General features: G+C 42.5%; 2 protein-coding genes across 2 annotated transcripts; one reads left to right on the top strand and one right to left on the bottom strand.

Annotated features, from left to right (window-relative positions):
- The first annotated feature begins 643 nt into the window (after nt 1-643).
- Nucleotides 644-7,923, top strand: LOC147268985 (uncharacterized). The gene is made up of 2 exons (XM_086225905.1): nt 644-1,590; nt 7,908-7,923. Exon 1 carries the CDS (start codon nt 800-802, stop codon nt 1,556-1,558), a length of 759 nt encoding a protein of 252 aa, XP_086082031.1. The 5' UTR covers nt 644-799; the 3' UTR covers nt 1,559-1,590; nt 7,908-7,923.
- Nucleotides 7,924-9,115: 1,192 nt separating this feature from the next.
- Nucleotides 9,116-14,306, bottom strand: fgf7 (fibroblast growth factor 7). The gene is made up of 4 exons (XM_086225917.1): nt 13,939-14,306; nt 12,976-13,593; nt 9,539-9,645; nt 9,116-9,440 (listed from the first exon to the last, which is right to left on the bottom strand). Exons 2-4 carry the CDS (start codon nt 13,259-13,261, stop codon nt 9,228-9,230), a joined length of 606 nt encoding a protein of 201 aa, XP_086082043.1. The 5' UTR covers nt 13,262-13,593; nt 13,939-14,306; the 3' UTR covers nt 9,116-9,227.
- Between the last annotated feature and the right edge of the window lie 10,382 nt (nt 14,307-24,688).

The following is a 24,688-nucleotide window of genomic DNA, read 5'->3' as shown; positions in this document are numbered from 1 at the left end:
TTAAAAAACTAACTAAAACTAACAACTGTACGTAATTTGATTAGTAGTTGGAGTTGACACACGATAGATTTAAGAAGTTGCCATCATGTGAAGTGTGAAATGGAATGTCTTCTGTCCTGCAAAGACCTGGTCCTGTCAGCATTCACTGAATGTCAGAAATGTTCTCCTCCAGGCCAGGAGGAGGACAGCAGGTCACATTTCAACCTGTTGGCTTTGTCAAACATCCTTCTGTTCCATTACTGAAAACATTTTTCCTTGTTCTTCCCTTTTTTCCTTGACCAGACAAAATCAGGTCATATTGTTAGACACACTGGACCAAGAAGTCACCAAGTTCGACTGGCACATTAAAGACATCACCTATGTGAGGATGAGCTTAGCGAAGCAGGCTGCAACCATCGTTTCTGATATTTGTTGTTGTTGTTGTTGGTGGTGGTGTGTGTGTGTGTGTGTGTGTGTGTGTGTGTGTATTTTGGTCTGACAGTTCTAACTGTGATTTTAGGGAGTCCTTTCTTCAATCTCTTCTTTGCAACTATTCTGTGATCTCAGATTCCTTTATTCTCTGATCTCAGAATCCTTTATTCTGAGATCAAAAACAGAACTTTGGGAAGGCGTATATATATATATATATATGATAATATATATGATATATGAGAACCGTACAAGTGATCATTTAACACATTCCAAACTTGTTGGTACCTTACCAAGACATCGAAGAAGACAACCCTGAGCCTTCTTGCTTGAGCTGTACCTCAAATACCTTTTGTCATATATATATATATATACACAACAAGTTGATAACATGATGAACCTATACAGGCCACATACAAACGAAGCCAGATACCTACAGGCCATCTGGTGGGCCAGGAAAGCAGAGTACATGGCAGAGGAATGGAAGGCAGCCAAGGCCCTGGAGGCCTATGAGCAGGCCATGATGGAGGAGTATGGAGAAACAGCCAGGTTCCTGGAGACCCAGGTAGTGGCTGAAGAAGGTCAGTGTGATACATCCACTGCCCAGAAGGATACATCCACTGCCCAGAAGGATACATCCACTGCCCAGAAGGATGAGGCTACAACACAGGTTGAGGAGGCTGCACAGGCCCAAGAGGTCGTTCAGCAGTCTGAGCTGATGGAGGACGTTGATCCACCACAGGTTGGGGCTCAGGAGGAAGACAGGGACGCATCAACGTCCCTTCAAGATGAGCAGCCTCAGCCAGCACAGGTTGAGGAGGCTGCACAGGCCCAAGAGGTCGTTCAGCAGTCTGAGCTGACGGAGGACGTTGATCCGCCACAGGTTGGAGAGACCGAAGCAGGGGCTGAGGAGGAAGACAGGGACGCATCAACGTCCCTTCAAGATGAGCAGCCTCAGCCAGCACAGGTTGAGGAGGCTGCACAAGGGATCCAGCACAAAGATCCAGCAAGGATCTTTACAGAGAAGCTGCAGGAGGCGAGGCCCTTGGGTGGGCGCATACTGAGTCACTTCTGGTCAGCCTCCCTGCTGTACATTAATTCTTTTTCTTGTCTTTTTTGTGTCTGTCCTCAAGAACAGGATGTGGACTAAATGTGGATAGCACAAGTAGTGGAAAATATTATGTGAGTGATTATTAAAAATAACACATTGAGATGTACTGTGATATATCCATCCATCAATCCATCCATTTTCTACGATTTATCCTGTTAAGGGTCATGGGGGGGGGGGGGGGTGGAGCCTGTCCCAGCAGCCTTCAGGTGAGAGGTGGGGTTCACCCTGGACAGGTCACCAGTCCATCACAGGACCAACACATTGAGACAGACAACCATTCACACTCACAGTCACACCTACGGTCAATTTAGAGTATCAATCAGCCTCGTCCTCTCAATGTCTTTGGACTGTGGGAGGAAGCTGGAGTACCAGAGAGAACCCACACAGGAAAAGGGAGAACATGGAGACTCACACAGAAAGATCCTGTGCTGGAGCCGGGACTGGAACCTGGAACCTTCTTGCTGTGAGGCCACAGTGCTGACCACTGCACCACCACCTTATACCTCATTCTGCCATTTGTGACCTGATACATTCTCATCTGGTTGCAAAACCTGAGGCTTTATAACAATGAGTGACATCACGCTGGCTACATGCACTTCTTTTAAAAAGTCTATGCAATGATCACATGGCAAGACAAAACAATAATGCAGTCCCGAGGCAACAGCCTACCTTCGGTATGAATAGCTTGACTGTCTCAGCGTTAAAAATTAAATCTGTTTTCTGTTCAGTCGGAGGAAGAGGAAAGACACAACAAGCTCACCACATCTCATAAATTTTTCTTTTGATCTGCTGACGTTGATCCAGATAACATTTCGATGTAACGCACAGTCAGGCAAATAAAAATCGAATATTTGAACTGCACTCATTTCGGTCAATCCAGACTAATTTTATTTAATGCATTTTTTTAATGGATATTCTACTTGAGTCAAGAGAGCTCTAGATGACATGTCGCAGACAACTTCATATTTGGAGCTCAAGTAACCACACATTGATGACATACCTGCCATGTTTCTGAGTCTCCATGTTTGACAGTGTGGGAAACATCATGTCTTTATACTGATCAAAATACTGAATAATTACATCTGAAAAAACAAAGCTATCATGTCTTTTAGAAACAATGTCCACATTTCTCTTGATAATTTGAAGAGCGGCTGCCAATACTTTTCAATGGGATCACTGTGGGATCTCACGAGATACCACAGCCTGGAGACAGATTTTAATCATGCAGACAGATTCACAACACGTCTGAATTGTCTTTCTTTGGATGGAGAAGAAAGTCCTCATTATCATGACACAAGAATACAACGAAATGTGTCCAACCAGCTCCTCTTCCTCACCAGGGTTCTCAGTGCCTGTTCCTGAATTCCAACCCTGGTTCTCCCTGTTATGAGGGAACAGTACCACTTGTAATCATGGAATCTCATGTGGCTTGGACTTTTTCTCCTTTTAAACATGTGATTCTTGAAATAACACTGCATTTGCTGCAAAAAAAAGGAAGAAAAAGTAAAGGTTTCTCATACACGACATCCTTAGGAAAGTCTCAAGGGTAAAACTACAGAACCCGTCAGAGACAAGCTCTTATCGCCGTCCAGTGCTGTATCATGACTGTGAAATCTCCTCAACACCTCGAGGGAATTTTTCCAAATTTTCCATGAACGTCAAATCGGGACTAACTGATGAAGTGGAAAGACCTTGGTGGTCAAATGTGAAGGTCTCCGTGACAGGCACGTGTCAATGTGGCAAACAACCACGATTAACTGCAGTATTATACAAAATGCAGGCCAATGAACTGCTTTAGGAAACGTATTTTTCTTTCATATAGTAATTACTGTGATATTTAGTGGCAATTCAATGTAGTCTTTCTCCTCTCAGTTTAAATTAAAGTTAAAGTTACATTTTGAGATAAATGTTTAATTTCATGATGGCCGATGAACATAGATTTTGAACTATCATTAACAGTTTCAAGCTCAATATCACATTGCAGGTATGAGTGGGTTGTTTTTTTTTATCGGTTTTATGATTAAAAAAACATGCTCTTTTCAAATTTGTTATACATCCATGTGGATTTAATTCACTGAGAAGGATTTTCCTCAGTTCCAAGTTACATGGAGACGGAACAAAGTTTAAGCCATCCAAACCCCAGCAACACTTGTAGTAAAGTTAATAAGCTTTGATTTAATTTGCTGTTCAGGAAAGTGCGATGTTGTGGTCTTGAATTTCCCTCACAATGATCTGGTGTTCTGGGGTTCCGTGCTAAGAGCTGCAAACAGAGTTCCCCTGGTTGCATAACCATAGATTTCCTTTGGGGAAATGAAGAGTTATGGCTCTGAAATGTATCAAGTTCAGCTGCTTGTTACCCCTCCCCTTTCTCCCGCTGCCCCAAGCCCACCTCTCCACATCGCACGAGACTCCCCAGCCTCCCTCCTTGTTAACTTTACCTCACGCACACCCACTTTTTGAGCTTGTCTCACTCCGTTCTTCCCTGCGGTGCTGTTCACAGCCAGCAGCAGACCTCCCTACTTCTGCCCTTGTATGCACATGCTGTCAGTAATATGAAACACATGGAGCTCTTCGCTTCACGCTTCCATGCTAATGCAAATACAGTACTGCTGTTCCAAAGCGTCGCAATTAATAGCAAATCATTGTCACTGGGTCATTATTCATCCCCAGGGATCCATCAAACTGCACAGTAGCTGCTTTCTCGCATAAGAAAAGCAAAGGGAGTGAAGAAGTTTGGACGTGTTAGACAATACATGAACAATTTCTGCGGTAGCCACAGCAAGTATTGATTATCACCCCACCAAGGTTGTCGCGTTTTCACTGCTGTTTGTCCGTATTTTAGCTAGATTACACAAGAACCACCCAGTTGACTTTCACGAACTGTTGTGCAGGACAAGGAAGAGCCAAGAAATTACACAACCTCCCACTGCTCCATAGACTCCAGTGTTAACTATAGGTTACAACATGCAGATGTCTGGTTTTTAATTTTGTATAATACACGTATGCCCCCATAAGGCAATAGAAACGTGCACTGATTGGCCTGTAATGGGAGAGAACACTCCACATCTGTCTGCCTGAGTAGACAGCTCAAAGACAGCTGCATTGATAGCAACCGACTGTTATTTAGCACTCGTAGCCCGTTAGCTCGTTTTGGTAAACAGTCACCACAGTCTATGGAAATTCCACTGCAGAAGTTTAATTTTTTTTAAATAAATAAACAATACATGGAGGGAGGAGCCTCTCAATCACATGATTCTGAATTTGTTTTACCCAAACATAGACATGCCGATCTAACAGTGGGTGATCATGAGCGAGCTCTCATAGTCACTGGACTGTTTAGTTTATTTTCAGGAAATATGACATGGATCTTGGCAGACATCTGTGCTCTCCAAGTGCACTTATCCACTTATTTTTCCACATCCGAATATTAATTACTAATATTCATTTGAATTTTAAGCATCCGGCATGTAATGACCTAGTGTTGATATACTCACATACGTTCAGCGGTCGCATATTTTTGACTAGATTAACCGACAAGGGCACAGCTAGTTTGGTCATTTTATTTCTTGTGCAAAAAACCCAAAACAAAACAAAGTTCCTGGGATGCCATGTTTTGTAAAAGAAAAAAGACTGTGATTTCAGGAGCATTTTATTAAACAAAACCTGTGAGTCTTGGCACACCTTGTGGGTAATTTATGTGTTTGGCATGACTGTGTTTCAGCCTCGCGTCTATGACAGTTCCCTCACTCTCTCCGTCCTCCTGGGAATACACAGCCTTGAGTCTGAAATGTGTTTACATTTTGGGTATGTTACAAATTATCTGCTAAGACTAACTTTGCGTGACTTGGCAGAAGCCTTCACCTTGCTCGGATGTTGTTTGGGTCAAATGTATTTCAGGGGTTTGCTCTCTCAATTTGACTGTCTTTATCTGACAGGGCTTCTCCAAGCCAGATGTGAACTCAGGCAAAAGGTAAAACTGTGTCGGTGTGTGTGTGAGTGTTCCTGCACGCACGTGTGTGCTTGAGGGGTAGGAATCCTGCCAGTATGTCTCCAGTATTTTGCTGCACTGATAAGAATCCATTTATACTCAGTATAAACTCAGTGGGAATTAAAGTAGCCTAACATTTGACCATGTCAGTTTATTTTAATATTCCGTCATAAATGAATAGTTTTATCCTGGAGTTGCATGACCACGTCTCAACCTCACTTATCAGATTGAATGTTTTTGTTTTTATTATTATTCATGTATATCGTGTTCCTTAGATTGTCCAAGGAACCAAAAGTTTTCCCAAATGTTTCTTTTCAGTGTGTGTTCAGTCAGTATCTTGTCATTGTATCGGCCAAGCTAGGAAACAGACTTCAGATCTCCAGAGGAATGTCCCGATGTCTGTCTGAAAAGATACTGTTGCTTTAGATGTTTTCTATATGTGTTTATGTTGTGTCCTTAATTTCATTAGATATATTAGATTTTGAGTTTCTCTGAAGCGTTCATTTTGTATTTCATATCAAAGTCCTATTTACCTACAAATGGTACATTTTGGACTCGTTTCAGCTCTGTGTTGTGTATCAGAGCTGAGGCCTCAGGAAACCCGAGGCTACAGATTTTTGTATCCAAACAACACGGCCACATTTGCATTATTAACAAGGATGGCGATTTCATAATGAAAAATCTGTTTATTTCTCCAGTGTATTTTATGTTTGGGCTTCAGGCTTCAGATATTCATGCCTTTATAAGCAGATTTTCCTTGAATTACAGCTTACAATAAGAAATGGTTTATTTTATTGTTAACATTTGTACAGCTCTGTAGCCATGAAAACAAACCACAGCTGGTTACTGCGGAGCTCAAATGATGGCAGGCTAAAGCTGAAGTGGCTGCTGGTCAGAGAAATATTCTCCTCAGGAACGATCCGACCAGTTAAATGACATCTAAAGACGCTGATTAATTTGATAAAAATGAATTTGGCAGACTTTATAAATTTTGTAAATCATTGCTTTTTCTGAAAAAGGTATTTAGCATGTAGCAGTCAACATTAATCCTCATGCTGATGATTTTGTTATTCTTGGGGGAAGCGATGACACTCATGCTGGTGAAAGGACCTTGAGGGTCTTGAGGCTGAGGGCGTTTAGACCCCCTAGTGGTGGAGTTGAGCAGGACCCTGCACCTTTCTGCGCGCTGCGGCAGTTACTTTAAAGAACCTCACTGTTTTGAATCTTTATAATCTCTGGATTCTGCATGAAGAAACGGTGACTTCAAAGTTGATACATCTTTAAATATACGGTGGGTTGTGATGTAAACGAGGCTCATGAGGTGTAACTGCATGGCTGCAAGTTATTCACACTTCCTGTTCCTGTCACGGAGTCAAGCTCCTGCCATAAAAGCCCTGTGCGACACATCAAGTACATCTTCATAATGTGGCTTATTCCATACTGACAGAGATGGAGTGAAGTCCTCCACATGATATCTGAAGGAACACTTGCAAGCAACAGTTGACCCCTTTAAATGTAGGAGGCACGATTACTGTGGTGAGGGTGTGTTCACGAGTCAGTGGTGTTTCTATAACCATATGAAGGCTGATTGGCTGTCACGAGGCTGCCATGGTGACCCAGCTCAGCTCGTCGACAGATGCTGACATATCAAGTGTGGAGCAAACAGTGTAAAAGTCACATAAATTGAATGATGTTTGTAACAAATGGCTCGCCTCCTGTTGGCAGGAGGTGGTGCTACAACTGAGACTCAGTGTTGGCATGTAGATCTGGGCGGTGGTGTCCTCAGGCCAGGGCACCTACTAAAACATGACATTTTGAGTAGATTGGACCTTCTGTGTTTCATGGCGCCATTTTGATAAAAATCTCTTCGTAATAAAAAAACCCCCACCTTGACACCATTTGTTTATGTCTGGTTTTCTGGAACAGTGTTTTGGGTCTTAGCTAGCTTGCCATCGGGTGATTACTTCTGCCTGCATTCACCACCTCCTCCATATTCTGTGTGACGGGATGTTCAAATTCCCCCTCACTTTGTGAAATAACAACAAACTGTGAGCTAGCTAGATAGTCACAGCTCACACACTGAAAATATGTTGACATAAAATAAGGCAGGATGTAATGTGCTTTCTGGCGACAGAAGGGTCGCTGGTTCGATCCTCACTTCCCCCGGTGACCATGTCCAAGTATCCTTGCGTAAGACACTGAGCCCCTATTTGCTCTTGGAGGCCCTGCGACAGACCGGTGACCCGTCCAGGGTGAACTCTCCTCTCACCCAATGTCAGCTGAGATAGGCTCCAGCCCCCCCACACAACCCTTAATGGATAAGCAGTGTAGAAAATGGATGGATGGATGGATGGTAATGTGCTTTCCCTCCCTGACGCTATCATCATTATCTGCATGCAGGCTCAGCACCGCCAACAACGAATAGAGAGATACAAACAAACCCAAGAGTTTCTGCTGGCTGTACCCCAGACTATTTTTAGGCAGTGCAACGTGTTTAAGGGGCGGAGCTATGAGTTGGGTCGTGATGTGATGTCATGAAGTATAAAAATGAGCCAGGGTCCTGACTGTCATCTCAGACATTCACAGTTCCACTGCAGAACTCCGACCTCATCACCAAGTCCTCCACTCACAATGTGAACTAACAGACAACAAACAAACATGGAGACACGGGGGCCAAACATGGAACCGTACATCCAAATGACTTCAAACGTACCAACCATGCAAATGCCAAGTTTGATGTCACTAAATTGTAGAAATTACTGGGAAAAAATAGACAAGATTTGATGTCTGCAGAAATGTTTAAACCCCCCCAAAAAATCCTCACTGACTTTTGGATGTTCTTAATGACAGCTTCATTATAAACTTGTCTGTTTTTGGGAAACACACATGTCTAGCAAATTAAATAGACGTAAGTGAAACTACACCGTCGCTCACGACGATAAGAGGCTGAAAATGGCTTGAACGGAAACAACGGCTTCCACCTGCAGTGTCCACCGGAGGGACAGTTAACTCTCGTCCATCACTTGATATTTTAATCTGGATCTTCATTTTTTTTTGAGCAGAAGAATATTTGAACATCTTCAAAATCCAACTTTGATATTGACATCTAAACAGATGATCCCACAAGCTTAACATGTCACTAAAATGGCTGTCACCTTATTAGTGTGCCTCAGTTTTGTGTACTCCAAGCACTTGTACTGATAAAAAAATAGACAAGTCCAGCTTGCTTCAAGTCATCTGTAGTACCTGTGTGTGTGTGTGTGTGTGTGTGTGTGTGTGTGTGTGTGTGTTTGTGTCCTCATCTGGTCCGTGCAGATCATCTTTGGAAAGGATACAGCTCCGACAGTGCCTAATATTGTTTTATAAGAAAACACATAACTGTTTTATAAGGAAATACAATATTTTACTCAAAATAACAATAACATCGAATAGACTTGTGGTTTTAATGTTTAAGCTATTTCAAAAATTTCACTAGTTCTTCTAATCTGAAAATGGTGGTATGTTTAATAATCTGATTTCCTTCCCTCCTCATAAAATTAGATATTATGGAAAATTACAACTTAAGTGTATAGCATGGCGATGGCAGTGAGTTTACATGTGTCTGTTAATATATATATATATATATATATATATATATATATATATATATATATATATATATATATACACATATACATATACATATATATGTATTAATAGAATAAACATTAGTCCTCATTCTCAGTCCACCCTCCTCTCCTCCCGGCATTTCATGGGGATGAAGTGTGATGCTCCGTGCTCGCGGCGGGTCTTCTTCCCTCGCAGCGGCCGCCCCTTCTGAGACAGGGCTATGAACATTTCCTTGCCGTTTTTAGTCCACTTTGTAGAGGAGTAAGCGTTGAAGTAGTTTTCTAGGAAGATCTCCTTGAAGTTGCAGTTATCATTGTAGATCCTCTGTAAAGGATTAAAGAGAGAATGCGACATCATCACAAGACAACATCTTTGGTGGCAGTTTATCGCTCGGCCATGATTGCTATATGTTGCCATCGTACCTTCCCGAGAAGCTGTCCGACCTTGTTCATGCAGATGTAATACTGGCTCTTGATGCCTTTGATAGCCAGCACGCCCCCCTCGGACACTGTCCTTATCTCCAGGATACCTGTCAGACAGTCACACCGTGAGAAAAATAAGACATTTACCAGCGCGGTAACATCCAGCCTTCACTCTGGACTCCATACTGCCCTCAACATTCATCTTCATTAACGAACAAGACAGAAGTTCCTGTGGTTAATCAGTCTGGGGTCTCTCTGGCTTCATTCAAGCTTATTAACTGGCCTGGTTGGCCATTACTCAAACTGCTGCCTATGCCACTGCACATGTGGGAGACAGATTAAGCCTCGTTCCCCCCGGGATTGAGAGAACTACCTCCTTCAGTGGGCTTTGCACGCTACACTTTAGGCCTGCTCCTCAAATCTCTGGGAGACTAAAAGCATGCCTCATGACTGCCTCACTTTTTTATTTAATGATATCAATAAATTATTAATTTATTTGTGTAACACATTACTCCAGGGGGTTAATTAGAGTTGCAAGGAGGAAATGTTGTCAGTGCTGCTTGTTTGTTTGCAGTATTACGCACAAATTGTGCGATTTTCACCACAGCGGAGGGGTGCAGCATGAGCCAGGAGGGACGTCGGTACCTTTTGGAACAGATCTGTTAAAGCTGAAACATGAAAAAAACTGGGCCTGGTCTAGGTCACGTAGGCAGACACATCTCCAAGTGCCCTCTGGATAAAGTTTGCAGTGAGTAGAAACAATATTTAATACGACTACTAGTTTATGCATTAATTAATTATTAATGTAAAAACACAGTAAAACTGGCCGGTTTGACATTGTAAGAGAATAAAATAAAGTAGATTCTTTAAACACAAAGGTGCAGGTTCCATATCCAGCAATATTTATGAATTTCTCAATAAAAAGACATTCATTTTCACAGCAATGACTACAACATGCCCTCTCACCTTTCTCTCTCCCTCCCTCTCTCTCTCACCCAAGTTCTTCTTTAGTCAGAAAAACTCTCTAAAATTCATCATCCTTGAAGTTTAGCTCCTAAAAGGAACCTCGGGAGTCCATAAATTGCAACAGTAAAACACACATCTATTCATCTGAGGACAATGTTGAAGAGAGTTATCTGGGGATTCAAATACAATCGTGAATTTCTGCATACTGCAGGAATTCCTCCATTTGACAGGCAGAGGAGGAAGGGGAAGACCTCTCTGAAAGCCTCTCAGACTGACATTGAGCATGTTGCGTTTGAGTGTTTGCTAGATCACAAACAGATGAGTCTCCCGATGTAGGAATGTTGTTTATGCTTTGCTAGTAGTATTTGACTGAATATTACTGCCTTTTTACTGCACGCAAGTATTTCCTCGACCCCGCTTTTCTGTCACGTTGAATTTGATCGATCACAACTGAGGATGATTTCAAAGTCCATATTAGGTAAGTATTTGTGCTTAAAACAGCTTTCTGTACATGCAAAATTGGTTTAAAATTATTTTCACCTTAAAAAAAAAGATTCAGCTGTTGATTTTTTCCTCTTGTGCGAATATAAGTATGTGTTGTTTTTTTTTTTGGACGACACATCTTCCGGCGTTCTCTTCTAGCATGCAAATGACATTCCCATACTATTAAATGTGACAGCTGCAGTTGTTCGCTGTGCAAAGACAAAGCATATTTCCACACTTGTATCACTAACATTTAGGCTGTGACGCGTCCTGCCTCCCAGGCTATCCTCAGCCAGGATCGACTTGTCATCACCCCCCCCCCCCAGGCTAAATAAATGAACGTGTGGATAAATCTCCAGATTCTGCTTTCTCTGAAGGGAGCTCAAATCCGTCATTTAAATTCACTGAGAGCCTTTCAGGAATTTCTGTGTCATGGAAACAGACTCAACTGATACAAAGTTATCATGATGTCAGGAAAATGTATTTTAAAAACTTTTTTCTACTGCCTTTGAATGCAAATGACATTGCCCGTGAAACAATGCAACTTTTTTTTTTTTTTTTTAGACGATCTCTATTTCTGTTTGGCAAACACAGTAATTATATAACTACTTATAATCAAATATAAGATGCCCGCAGGCTCATTTAGCTGCACCTGATAGCAGCTTTATCTCAGTGAATCAGCAAATAAATGGTCGACTGTCGAAAAGCCTCAGTGACTGTGTTTTCCAGTTGCCATGCTGCAGTGTAGATCCAGTTTAGAACTGTTTATTTGCTCTGTTTGATTGACATTGTTATCACATTTGGTCCAAACTCAAATGAAGCTATTTGCGGTGTATCATTTCAACCTGAACAAAAATGTTAGCATTTAGCATTTACTAGTTTGTGAAGAGCAGATCCATCTGTTATTTTACATGTCCTCTGTTTGTATTGGAGGATATGTTTACACACTCCTGGAAACTGTTGCAATAACCCCAAACCACACATGATTTCTTCACAACGCTCCTTCTCTGCGATGCCCAATATGTGTCGGACACATAGCGGTTGCACACGTTTCAAGAAAATGGCTAAAATAAGTGATTTGAAACTTTTTGAGGTGAATTGCAGATAACCTTTTTGATGCTGAACAACACGGAGGCCAAAAATATCATTACTCTGCTTCCAAGACTCATTCTCTCCTTTTCATTTTTGAATCTGTTCTCATATTACACATAATTTATTTGCTCCCTGCCGCTCTCGTAAAAGAAGTGCGTGTGTTTTTCGCGTGCTACAGTCAGCCACACAAGGGTGTATCGTTCCTCCTTTCTTTCGTTGCCAATCGTTGCACAAGCATCTTTTCCATCCACTCCGAGGCCTTTCGCTCTCATGCCAACATTCCAGCCACAGCTGCACTGTCAGATAGGAGGAAATGATAACCACTTAAAACATCCTCAGCATGACAGAGACTTCCAGTAGTCTCTAAAAATGTTGAGAAATGTTGGCTCTGAAGCAATTCAAGAGGGTTACTTTGTTCAATTACAAATTCCCTGTCTAGAAAATACACTTAAGAAACAAAGCGAACTGTGTAAAACATTTGCTTTTGTATTCTTTGCTAAAGAAACGTCAGCGAGATGTCGTTTGCCACTGTAAAGGAATATGAGGCCGGTCGTTTTTCTTTGTCCTTCAGTCCGGCCACGTTTTTGGGAAAGTAAATCCTTTTGAACAAGTGTGCCAGTGTGAGTCCGAGGTCATAGGCACCGATCCGTCCCCACACCTCCTCAGTTTACCTCATTACAGACTGTTCTGACGGTGCTTTGATTTAACAAGCCGAAGCCCCCCCCCTGCTGTCACTCTGAGTGCTCTAATAGAGACATGGGACCTATTAACTCTGCTAATAAACTGGAGGACGTGCTCCTGTCACCCTGACGGACCATGTGACTAAGTTGTCTGCCACATTCAACTAAACTGACACGAGAACAGTGTGTACACAAGACAAAAGCAGGCCTCCTTACTGTAACAGTTGGTTGGATCTTGTGTCCCATTGATGTTGCCATTGTCATCAATTGTTAGGAACCACTGGGTGCGGCTGAACAGCTGTCGAATACGCACATCGCCTCCCTCCATGTAGTCATAGTTCCTGGTGTGGCGCTCATGCCTTGAGCAGTTCATGATGGCAGCAAGTTGCTCCGGTGTGCAGTCACTGTAGACCACACACACACTGCTGAACAGGAAGACTGCATGCAGGTACAGTCCCGGGAACACATTCTGAACGTTCCATGTCAGCATCCATCTGCGCATTATAATACAATGCAGTGGGGATCAGTGAACAACATACTGAAATGTGAGATCTGTGAGCTATCCCCTCAGCCCAGCGACCCTCTTGACCCTGACACTTGTGATGGGACGTCCAGGTGCAGGCTCTGTGCAGCAGGGATTCCTACTGGGACGCGGAGAGGAGCTGGTCTGATGTTGATTGGGGTTAGATGAGGCTGGAGGCTGATCTGATGAAGAAGGGTGATGTTTCTCTTCAGTTCTCACTGTCAGATTGCTTTGATTGCTCCATCCTCTTGAGACCATAATCAGTCAAAGGACGCCATAATCCAGGTCATGAACTGTTATGTTGAATGTCACTGTATTAAAAGCAAAAATGTGTTTGAGTCTTGGTTGCACAGTTGGAAAAATAACAACAATAGAGCTCTCGAACATCTTTGAATAACTTTTGAAAGGCGTCTGTTTTTCTCTAGTCAAGCACATATGAACTGTGTCATTCCTAGTGGTGAATCAACATTGTTATGGTGTAATTTGACAGCTATGTGTCTTCCTGTAACAGACCCAGAACAGTGAAATATTGCATCAACGCTGCTGGGTTTGCTCAGTCGTCTCTGGCCTATAATCGACTATGTATCTTCTTACGTTTTGGAAATCACAAACCAATGCTGTTTTTCTTTAAAGAAATCGGTAGTTGAAGGACTGACCTGTGCTCTGAGTGATGACAGCAGTTGTCGAGGCTGTGCTCCCTCTCAGCAAGAGTTTGAAATTGAGGACTCCTCAGTCCTGAAGCTGCAGTCTCAGTTGTAAAACAAGTCCAGTGAGGCAGTAAAGCTGAGCTGGGAGCTTCTGTCAGCTCCCATGGATGTGTCCCTGTTTCTGGCCGGCTGACTCTTTGCATCTTCCACTGTCGCTTCGCACTCTGCTTAGATAAATGCCTCCTGCTGACCTCACTTGAGAGCAATTAGATCCCAACCAGTCAGCTGTCCCTGGCTGAGATGCAATGGAGGAACACCCTCTGTCTGCGTCTCTCTGTCACTCACCCACCAGACATGAGAGGGAGCTATAAACTCTTAATAGCAGCTCTGCTAGATACAAACTCACTCATGCTCTGTCTTTTCCAAGAAACAACTTGCTTCTAAATGCATCTATCATAGTGGCATTTACTTCAAATATTTGCTGTAATGGCAAAACTGTAAGGAATTTCTTCCCTATCATTGTGAATGTCACAATTAATTAGTGGTTCAACATAGCTGCGCTGAATCGCAGCTTCTGATTTATTGACTTGAGTAGAAAAACACTTCAAAGAAGATGAAGTTTGGGTCTCATTCTTATTGAGAGTAATAGTGGGAAGCAATAAATAAAGGCTGACAGGTATCCATCCAAGCGGAGAAAAACAGAAGACATAACTGCTCAGAAGTACTCATCTCCGTGTCAGGGGTCATGCCCTCTTTCACTTTTTGTGTTTGTATTTAAAGACATAATTTATTACCTTACATACCTGGCCTTTCCTTGGACTCCCTACTTCAAAAGTTTATATGGGCCCTGAACGACGCGCTCCCCCAGGGAGGTCAGGGCTGCAGGCCTTCGAGAGGGGGACTTCTGGTCGCAGCAGGTCTCCTTCTCATCTCTAAACTGTTGGTCGTAAAGATCTGATCTATTAGGTGTCACCCTGGCCTGTTCATCTGTCCCTTCTATCACCTTGCTGACCGTTCATGCAGGACAAGACATTCATGTGTTAGTGTCAAACGCTACCTTTTTGTTCAGCTGTTTGAATCAAATAAAAATTAGGTTTTGTATAAATCCTGTACAGGCAAGACTTTATAAGAATTATTATAAAAATATTTTTCCTTCACTTTTCGAGACTTTTAAAGAACTGCGAGCTGTGCTCCCTCCTAACACCTGAAGAGGTGAGTCCCGGGCAGGCAGCAGGAAAGGGGCCACGCTAGACGGGCCTCAGTTGAATGAGTGACCTTGCCTGGAGATGAGAATCTGCCCCCCACAGGTCTGTAAGGGGGGCCAGCTAGTGAGACCTCCGTCCACACGTGTGAACATGGCATGTGACCATCTATCAGCCCATAGACCAACTTTTGACACGCTCTCATGTCACCACTAAAAGCAGTCATCAGAAATCTTTCAGTTTCTCTGTTTCCCTTGTCTGGCATTAGCCTGAATCAGTTGCTAACAAAAATCAGATGCTGTGCAGAGACATAGCTTTCAAAATAAAGTTAAAATAATGAAAATAATAATGTTAGTAGCTAAGGTAACATCGGTCTCCCGTATGGGCTCGGTGCTGTATTTACACTGCTCTTAACTCAGACCACATTCAAGGTGGCCTGATCCACATTCTTTTATTAGTAAGTGCAAATGTGATCTGGGCCATGTGACGTCTTCAGCAATAGCATGTTCTTGTTTGTAATCTGAGGTGATGCTCTCGGGGTCATGCAAGCTGCTCAGCAAGTGGATATCCTTCACGATTCATTGTAAATTTTACTGCCAGATTAACAAATAATAAATCATAAAAATATTGACTAAAATGATAAAAAAAATGATGCCTCCTCTCCCCAGAGCAACAAGGTTGATTATAAATAAGAGCCTCCATTTGCATACCCTAGAGACTGTGACATGAAGGCTAAACCATGGGCGCCGATTTGTAAATCAAGCATATTGATGAACATTTGGATCATGGTTGCATCAAATATCCTGGGCAGGACGAGGCTTCCTGGAACACGACCCTCTTCTGATTTCCCTGAGATGAGTCAAGGAAGCATATTGTTGCCTCATGTTTGTTTATTTGCACCTTGAGCAGGCGAGGGAGATCCGGTCACTGGAGACGCATGCGTAGACACATTGGAGTGCCAGGAGTGACCTCACACTTTTATGCAAAGATGTCCACCCGTGGTCAGATCACCCAAGTTGATGCCTGGTCTGAACTGGGTCTCGGAGACTGGGAATCAGGGGGCGGGGCCATGCTAAGAACAGTGCAGCAGCTGAGTTTTTTTATTGGAAGTTGATCCTCACCATCTACATGCTAATGGCCAGACAGTTATCGGTGCCAGCGCTCACCTGCAGCTTGGACTGTCCGGCCTGGTTTGAATCCAGATGTGGTACTTTTTTATTGTGTGTGACGCACCTCATTCTTGATGGGTAATTTATTATTGCCCTTACGAATGAACGACTTTCATCTTGTGCCCAGGATGAGTGGGTTTATTTCCCCGGATGTGTTACCGCCATCACTCAGTCAACGTGATGTAAAATGGAAAGAGAAGCAGAAGAGTATTTGACTGTCTCATGGAACCTACCAGGTCACCTCCCAGGCCGGCATTCCTCCACATGCTGACCTGCCATGGCAATGGCAAAATCAGAGGCTGTCTGTCACTCAGTGCGTAGTTGTTGACCCTCAAGAGAGAACTACAAAAAAAACATTCATGCTGTGATTGAAACTCAAGTAAGAGTTCAGATTTGTGATGCAGGGAGCTGAGAGACCCAACAGCGGTTAACTGTACCGCTGGAGCTTTTACTAGAGCCCCAAGTTCACAGGTTAAGGGCAGCACCATTGACCTCACCTAATGAGAAAAGGAGAGAGAAGGAAGTTGTAGACATAACACAATTTGCTTGTCACGTCATTATTGTTCACTCCAAAAGTGGTCTGTTGTCTGGAGAGGAGCAGTAGCTTTGTTTTTTTTGTTTTTTTGTATGAACAAGCGAGAGCAAAGGAGAGCCTCTCAGTCTTTTCCTGCTTTCAGTTTCTGGTCGAGGAATTGCCTTGAAGGGGTTTTCGATGTGCGTGTCCACCTCTTGATTTTTTGTCTTCTGTCCAGTTTATTGTGTTTTGCCATCGGAGTAAAATGATCTGCCTTTGGACCTCACTCTTGTCTATGTCAGATGTTAAATCACTTCATAAATCACATCTGGAGACACTGTTCTCTTAATTTTCTCTTGTCATTGGTTTAGTTCTTTTTCTATTTCCTTTTATATTAGTAAAGATGGGGAAAATAACTTTGAATGTCCAAGATTTGCAACATTAAACAAATGGCAAAAAAAGGACACTGATATTCTCTTTTTATTCTCACATTTAAGTAAGTTTTCAAGGTACATCCAGAGGCCTGCTTTATCACATTAGATGATGACGATCATTATTTTGTACCTGTGTTCACCGGTTAGCGTCTCTCTGTCTGGTCACTGCAACAGAGGAGAAACTGACAAGGCTACCAGACTTATTGGAAACAGAGACTGGGAATTACTGGGTGTCAGTCGACACTTATACTGTGTATTCTGCATATAATTGGATTTTTACTCGACTCAAGTGTGTTTGTTCGCATGCGTGCAGGTATGTGAGTGTGTTTACAGCCTGAATGGCTGCCTGCTGCAGTTCAAGGATCAAAGGACCCATTGGCACTGTCTGGAGTTTACAGTAGGACAGGAAGTGCGGTGGCTGGGGGGCATGAACAGTAGAGCTGCTTTAAAACCCCAGTGAATGTGAGTCAGTCACTTCCATGTCCGACTTCTTTCTTGGTTTTTTTTATTTCTGTGTTTATGTTGTTATTTGGAATGCAGCAGAGTTCAGTAGAGTCTGTGAGGGCTTTGGCTCTTTCATAGTAACAGGCAAACATGCAAACTCACTTTGAACTCAGCGTTCAGATTCAGACCAACCTTTCGCTCAGACTGTTTCATCCTGCGATGACATCATGTGTTGGTCAGCTTAAGTTTTTATTTGGCTCATACGCAGCTTTCCCGATGACACTGTAACATTAAGATTTGTTTTATTTTATAAATAAAAACTGTCTGGAAGCTCATCTGATCATCAGCAGTTGTCCAAGTTGTTTGCAGTGTGTCCTTGGCAAGATGGGAATATTGCTCCATGATTTATCCCTCCGCTGTATCTCAGGAACCTTCTGAAGTGTTAACACATGAAGCTAGATCTAGAATTTATGTTAGTTTCCACCATCTTCCCCCACACAGGGTCTGCACCTACACAGCATCTAAAAGCATTCCTGGAGAGAAGAGTCTGAGTGTGTGTGTGTGTGTGTGTGTGTGTGTGTGTGTGTGTGTGTGCGTGCGTGCGTGCGCACTGATATCACTGCATTTATGCTCAGAGAATGCATTATGTCTGAGGTCTGTCTATTCTTAGCACCGTTTTAGACTGTTTGGGTTTAGCTTTTGCTCTCAGAATTCCATGATAATTGGGGATCTCTTGGGACAGAGCCTCACAACATTAGCTCCAACTATAAATACGTACTTTCCAAACACACACACACACACACACACACACACACACACACACACACACACACACACACACACACACCATGGAACAATCTTTTCAATAAATGTTTTATTTTCTTAACTAAAAACAATGAAATGAACTGTCTGTAAAAAAAACAAGCCTGGCACGTCAGATTGTTTGTTTCACAGAACCATTTGAGCAGTCGACTGAAAATCTATCCGTCCATAGCAGGCTATCTCGCTTCCACCTAACAGATCAACAAACCATCAGAGAAGCACAAATACATCTTTTCCACTGGAAAGAGCCTTTTTTTTGTTGTTGTTGCTCTTTTTGTTAAAAAAAATTCTGTAAAGTTACACTACAGCAGTGTTCAACTAGCAGCTAATGTTTTTCCTTTTCATTTTCTGCCGTTATTTTGATGGACCAGCTTCTTTGTTGTCACACTTAGACAAAGCTGCACCACCTAAAAGGTCAGGGATTCATTCAAACCAACCTGGTTTGAACACAAATGCATAACTTGGAACTTGGCAAGGTGGTTCCTTATGTGATCTTGTGACGTTGTGATGTCAAAAACACATTTCACACAAGCAAAACAATTCATGTATTTAGCCCTGACATGCAACATCAGTTTGCATCAGTCAGTCAGTCCTAAGCGTCAGCATTACTCAGACGGGATCGAACCCCTAAAGCAGACCCCTGCCAAATCGCTGCCAACCTGGTTTAATTTGAAACTCCGAGATTCTTTGCTGTGTGCGTGGGCTTCATTTACTGGGCAGGTCAGACTTAACCTTTCAGGTCAGCGCATTTGTGCAGACTTCTGAAAACGATGCAGTTGCCACCCACGGCCGCAACCTGATGGGGTCGTATCCGTCCTAACGTGTCCCTCCCTCATTCATTTGCAGTTTCAAAAAACAAACAAACTAAAGAAAAGAAAGAAAAACATGATAACACAATCGTTTAGCTTGGATAATGAATTACAGACGATGTTGAGTGGTAAACAATTCGACCTTGTCGTTGGTCCAAACAAATCAATTTTTGGTCTTTTTTTTTTTCCATTGCTATTCCCCTCTGAAGAAGTCTCGGCGAATGAGCACCAGACCACAGAGTGGATATTTTATTTCCTGTCTGGAGAGCTGGTTTGTTCTCATGTCCCCAAGGGTCGTGTCATATTCATTTTCACGTGTCATTATGAGATCATTCAAGAAATGGTGCTCATGTGGACTGAGATGGTTTTAAAATGAAAACACGTCAGTGTGGCTACAACATGATCTTGCCTCACGTTTTAAGCGTTGAGGCTTAACTCACCATTGACGGTAGTGAACTAAGAGCAACGGGGACTCTTGGTCTGAGGCCTTGGGGGAGTCTGTTTACACAGCGTGCCTCCACACTGTCACACTCCGGCTCTTTGAAGCATCCCCGTCTTCCTGCTGACACTCTGGGTGTCAGAGCAGTAAAAAGTGGCACGTGGTCACAGCTCAGGGTCAACGTGGCTGTGTCTGTCTACTCAAGGGTGGGTGGGGGGATTTCATATTATTGATTGCAACATTTTTACAAAGTGCTGACACCATATTATAATATCCTTTGTGTCAGAACTATTCTTACACCTGCAGACAGTGAAAATGTTGAAATATATCTAAATGTTCAGAAATGATGAAACACCCAACGGGTGCTTGACATTGTGTGAAAGTCACTACCAGGATGCATTTTTAGAACGCGCGTGTGCTGGCAGGCGCATGTCCCCGTGCTGTAGGTGGTTGTGGTGCTTTAGGGCCAGTGTAATCGGCCTTGTTAAAGAATGTGAACCGGCGTTGTGCTTCACTGTCGGGGGAATAACTCTGATCCCTTCTAATGCAGGAACAGCTGTTAGGGCTCATGCTCTTAACTGCTCACCGTATCTGTTCATGTATCAAAAAAAGCAGAGCCTTTTGTTTTTTTTGCCTTTTTTTTTTATAACAACACACACTGCGTGGCTTTAAATGAGACCGTGGCTCTAAAATAAGTGCTTGGAGTCCCCGAGTCAGAACAGTGGACTGTTTACAAAGACACCATTAAATCAGTCCACATTCATGACACTGAACATGAATGCATGAAGAAAAGGTTCCGGCTGCTTCCCTCTGTAGAAATGAGTCATTTGCAGACTGTATTTGGTAGCTTTTGACCCATTTAGTGGTGTTTTATAAGAACAAGATCGTTGCTGTTGGCCTATATTTATTTTTCCTCTGTCCCTCTCAAATAGAGTATAAGAGTATTTGTTTATCTGTGAACACGCGCGTATTTTACGACACGTTTGATTGGTGTCATCAGGGGGTATTTCAGCAGGGACCGCCACGTCGTTTTCACCACACCGGCTGTGGGGGGTTCACAGTTTGGTGTTAAATGCCAAACAGCTGAGAGGATCCTCGAATGATCCGCAAGAAATGGTATCAAAAGATAACACCGGTTTATTTGATTGACACTTTGAATATGATTCATATTCATGGTTAATCTGGAAATTCAATGTGATCTGGAAAAAGCTTCTCATGTGAACCGACATCGCTCCTATCAACTTTTTTTTCCGATGTGAGAATTGCTGCTTTTTACAAACCTTCCTTCTGTACACATCTGTGACGGTAAATCAAAAAATATTTTTGGTTCTGGGATGAACGTGGATTTATTGCTCAGAGTTATGGTAAGAGACCACATTTTTAGGGTTTATATACTCCGTCATGTATTGACTACTTTTGTATTCGTCTTTAAGAGTCCAATCTCTTGATTCATCAGTGACATACTGTCATAACTTTCCTGAATCGCAACAGATGATGGCAAATTATTCTTTTTTTTTATCCCAAAAGTCTCCATGTTTGTAGACCTTTTTTAATGGCCTTTCCTGTTTTGTTCCCATCTCCTCGTCAGAATAGAATTATTAGTCACATACATTAATGGGAAAATGTAATCAAATGAGAAGACAAACATGGGTACTAGATCCTGTGCCAAATGTGAAATAGGACTGCAGGATAATGAAAACAGACACTGTAGGTCCTGAGTGCACTCATATTATGACCATGAGTGATTTTATTGGTTTGACACACGATTGTGTTGACCTTCTCAGCCAGACATGAAGTGGTTGACTCTCTCTTCCTCTTTTCCTCAACACATATCAGGCACTTCATTCATTAAAAAGTCAGGATAATTTATGTATTTGTTACATCAGTCTGCTTAGAGGGGTGTGTCTTTCCTACTGGTGGTTGATAATACTGACATACAGGCAAAAAGGATGTGTTACTTAACACTCTACTGCTGTTTTTCATGTTTTATTTATTTATTTAGCGTTGGGCCATCCAATTAAACTGTGGTCTCACTGGCTCTCAGCACTCAGGAGGAACTGAGGCTGTGTACAGTTCCCTGACCGCTAACACTCCTTGTGTTTTGTTAGCTTAGAATGAGACTTTTCATAGAAAGCAGGTCGTCTTCCATGGAGCCTGTTCACACCTATGGTCACCCCAATCAGACAAAGCAACACCATTGCCATGTTTTGACACTATAAGATGTTGCTCTTGCTCATCTACTTCTTTTGTTTGAACTATTAGTAATTTATTTAAGCTGCACTGCATTTACTGGGTGGATTTTTGTCGTTTTTATTGTTTATTGGTTCTCTATGTTCACCTTGTGGCACTTACAGAGCTGAGGAAATAACTATTGACAGGTGAGTCCACACACGAAGGAGCCATGCTGACGGTCCCTCAAAGTATGTAAAGAAGTATTTTGAATTGATATGGCAGTCAAATCAGTCATCAAAGACGATTGTATCATGACCATTTTTCAGAACTACATTTGCTTTCCTATTTGATGCAAACACTTCCAGATGAGTGCCTCATTTTTTTTATTCTGAGTGAATTATTCTCTCTTTCTCTCTCTCTCTCTCTCTCAGTCCTGTTTTTCTCACCCTGCCATGTTAGTTGTGTCTGTTGCAGGAATAACAGCTGGTGTGCAGGTTGTTTTACATTAATAAGATTTTAAATATCCAGCACAACATGCAGACTGAAAAACAGCGTGCTAGTAAAACGCCACGGTTCATCAGGGTGCAGCCCTTTATGTTCTGGTCTAATCATAAAAGGTTTGTGTGTGTGTGTGTGTGTGTGTGTGTGTGTGTGTGTGTGTGTGTGTGTGTAGGTTTCAAACAGCGGGGTGCAGTGATAATAACATGAGGGAGGTTCAAGCACATCAAGCATATTTGCTTCATGAAAAGAGCCGTACATGGTGCTTCACCAAGCTAAATGGGGCCTTTAATGAACCTGGCATGAGTCTGGCACTGGAGGGCTGGGCTGCTGGGGGGTTGAGGACAAACATGTTTCCCATCCAGAGTTTCTGGAGATTTATGACTTTGTTTAAGGAAAGATGTCATAATTCAGCCTGAAATTAGACCTCTTGTGCAAATTGACTTTTCGCTTCACCAAAGTGAACAGTGATTGATCCAAATACAGTTGAGCACTTTGAGAACAGTGGATCAAAAGTGATCAGTTTACCTCTGTGAACGTGGGTAAATCTTGCCCCAGCTTGTCCACTGGCCAGGACTCCACTGCTGTATATTTGCGTGGAGTGTAACTTCTGTGTAGCAGAGTCCTGGCCAGTGGACAAGCTGGGGCAGGATTTTAATTGAAAGCGCAAGCTGATGTCAAACACACAGTAATGGTCACACACACACTCCCGTCATCTCACCATCTGGTGTAATGAGGCCGTCAGAGCTTTCTCATGTCAGTTTTATTATTGTCTTGAAACAGGAAGCAGCACCTAAATGTCAGGGACTCTGGGGAGGCAAGAATGTGAATAACACCGGGTCCACTATCATTAACTCTTTCCTGTGCGCTGTCATGGCAGCTCTATGTCAACAAATATAAACGAGCTTACCTGCACACCACCCAATGTAACTTCAGTTTGTTTATGCAACAAAACACTGTGGTGCACACCAACGAAATGAATCTTGCAGTGTGTATTGAATGCTTAATTTTTTTACAGTTTGGGGTTTCATTCTTACTCTTTGCCCATTTCATAAAAAAGCAAAGTTGTTACATAAAATAGTCACCTTTAAGAATCATCAGTTTTTGTAAAATCTGCCTCTTAATAAAACCTATTCTGCCGTGGCCAGACTGCCAGCACGTGTCAGATTTTTGGCATGTCCTAATTGTATTCAGATTTATTTTAGACAGCCTGGACAGACAAAAACATAACAAAACAAAACAAAAAAAAACAAAACACAGAAATATGATTTTTTGCAAATCCGATCCAAACCACATTTGGAGAAGGTTTGAAAACTGAATCAGATTTCTGCAGATGTGTCTTGGTTTGAATGCTCAAAAAGGATTTCAAGTGTCTTTTGCCTCACTCGCAATAAGACACAATAACAATGTCGATGCCAAAGTCACAGAAGTGCATCAAACCAGCTAATGTGATTTCTATCAAGCTAAGCTACGTTAGCTAATCATCCCAGGGGCAAAGCTGTGAGCAGACATGTCACGGCATGGAAGAGAGGAGGTTCCATAGGTCGTGGTTGCAGAGCTGAATACATTTTAACAAACAGGAGGTACTGGTGGCTATGTCGTTACAATAGCAACCCATGCAGATAGGTCAGCCACGTCTGAACACAGCAAATCTGATCTGATCGTTCAAAATTAACAGTGCAAACAGAAAAAGTTCTGATTTGAGAAACAAAGCAGGTGTCCTCTTGTGGTGAGGGGAGGCCAGCTCGGGCCTCGGTAGTTCTGGTGCTGGCTGACTGGGAAAGCTGTGACACACTCGATACAACAGGATCGCAGTGAATTTGATCAAGTACACCAGTGTTTACCCTGAGCCCAAAGAAACGCTCGACTGTGTTGGGTGACCCGTGTGACCAGGAGCACTTTGATGAAATGGCTTGAGAAAATATTTCCAAGGCGCTCATGTGACTTGGGATCATTGAGCACATTACAGGATCAAACAGCACAAATCGCCATACTAACGGACAGAAAATATTCATGCAGGAAACCCAGCCTCAGGAATCTGCTAATGGATTTTATAAAGGTGATGGACGATCTTTTGCCCCAAAAATGCAGAGAAAAAAGCTAGTTGTAGGCATGAGACAGCTGTTTGGGTATTTAAGGAAGAGTTCATCGTTTGTCAGAGTCGGTCTTTGAGTCTGACAAACATTCACGCTTGACGTGGATTTAGAGTTTCTGTATTTGACTTGTTGACAGAACATAAATAAGCATATACGATGT

This window comes from Aulostomus chinensis, chromosome 2 (genome assembly GCF_037954235.1).
Source record: "Aulostomus chinensis isolate RoL2024-O1b breed Wild chromosome 2, RoL_Achi_v1.0, whole genome shotgun sequence".
NCBI classification, from domain to species: Eukaryota; Metazoa; Chordata; class Actinopteri; order Syngnathiformes; family Aulostomidae; genus Aulostomus; species Aulostomus chinensis.
The sequence above is the reverse complement of the archived record's forward strand: the minus strand, read 5'-3'. Positions and strand labels throughout refer to the sequence as shown.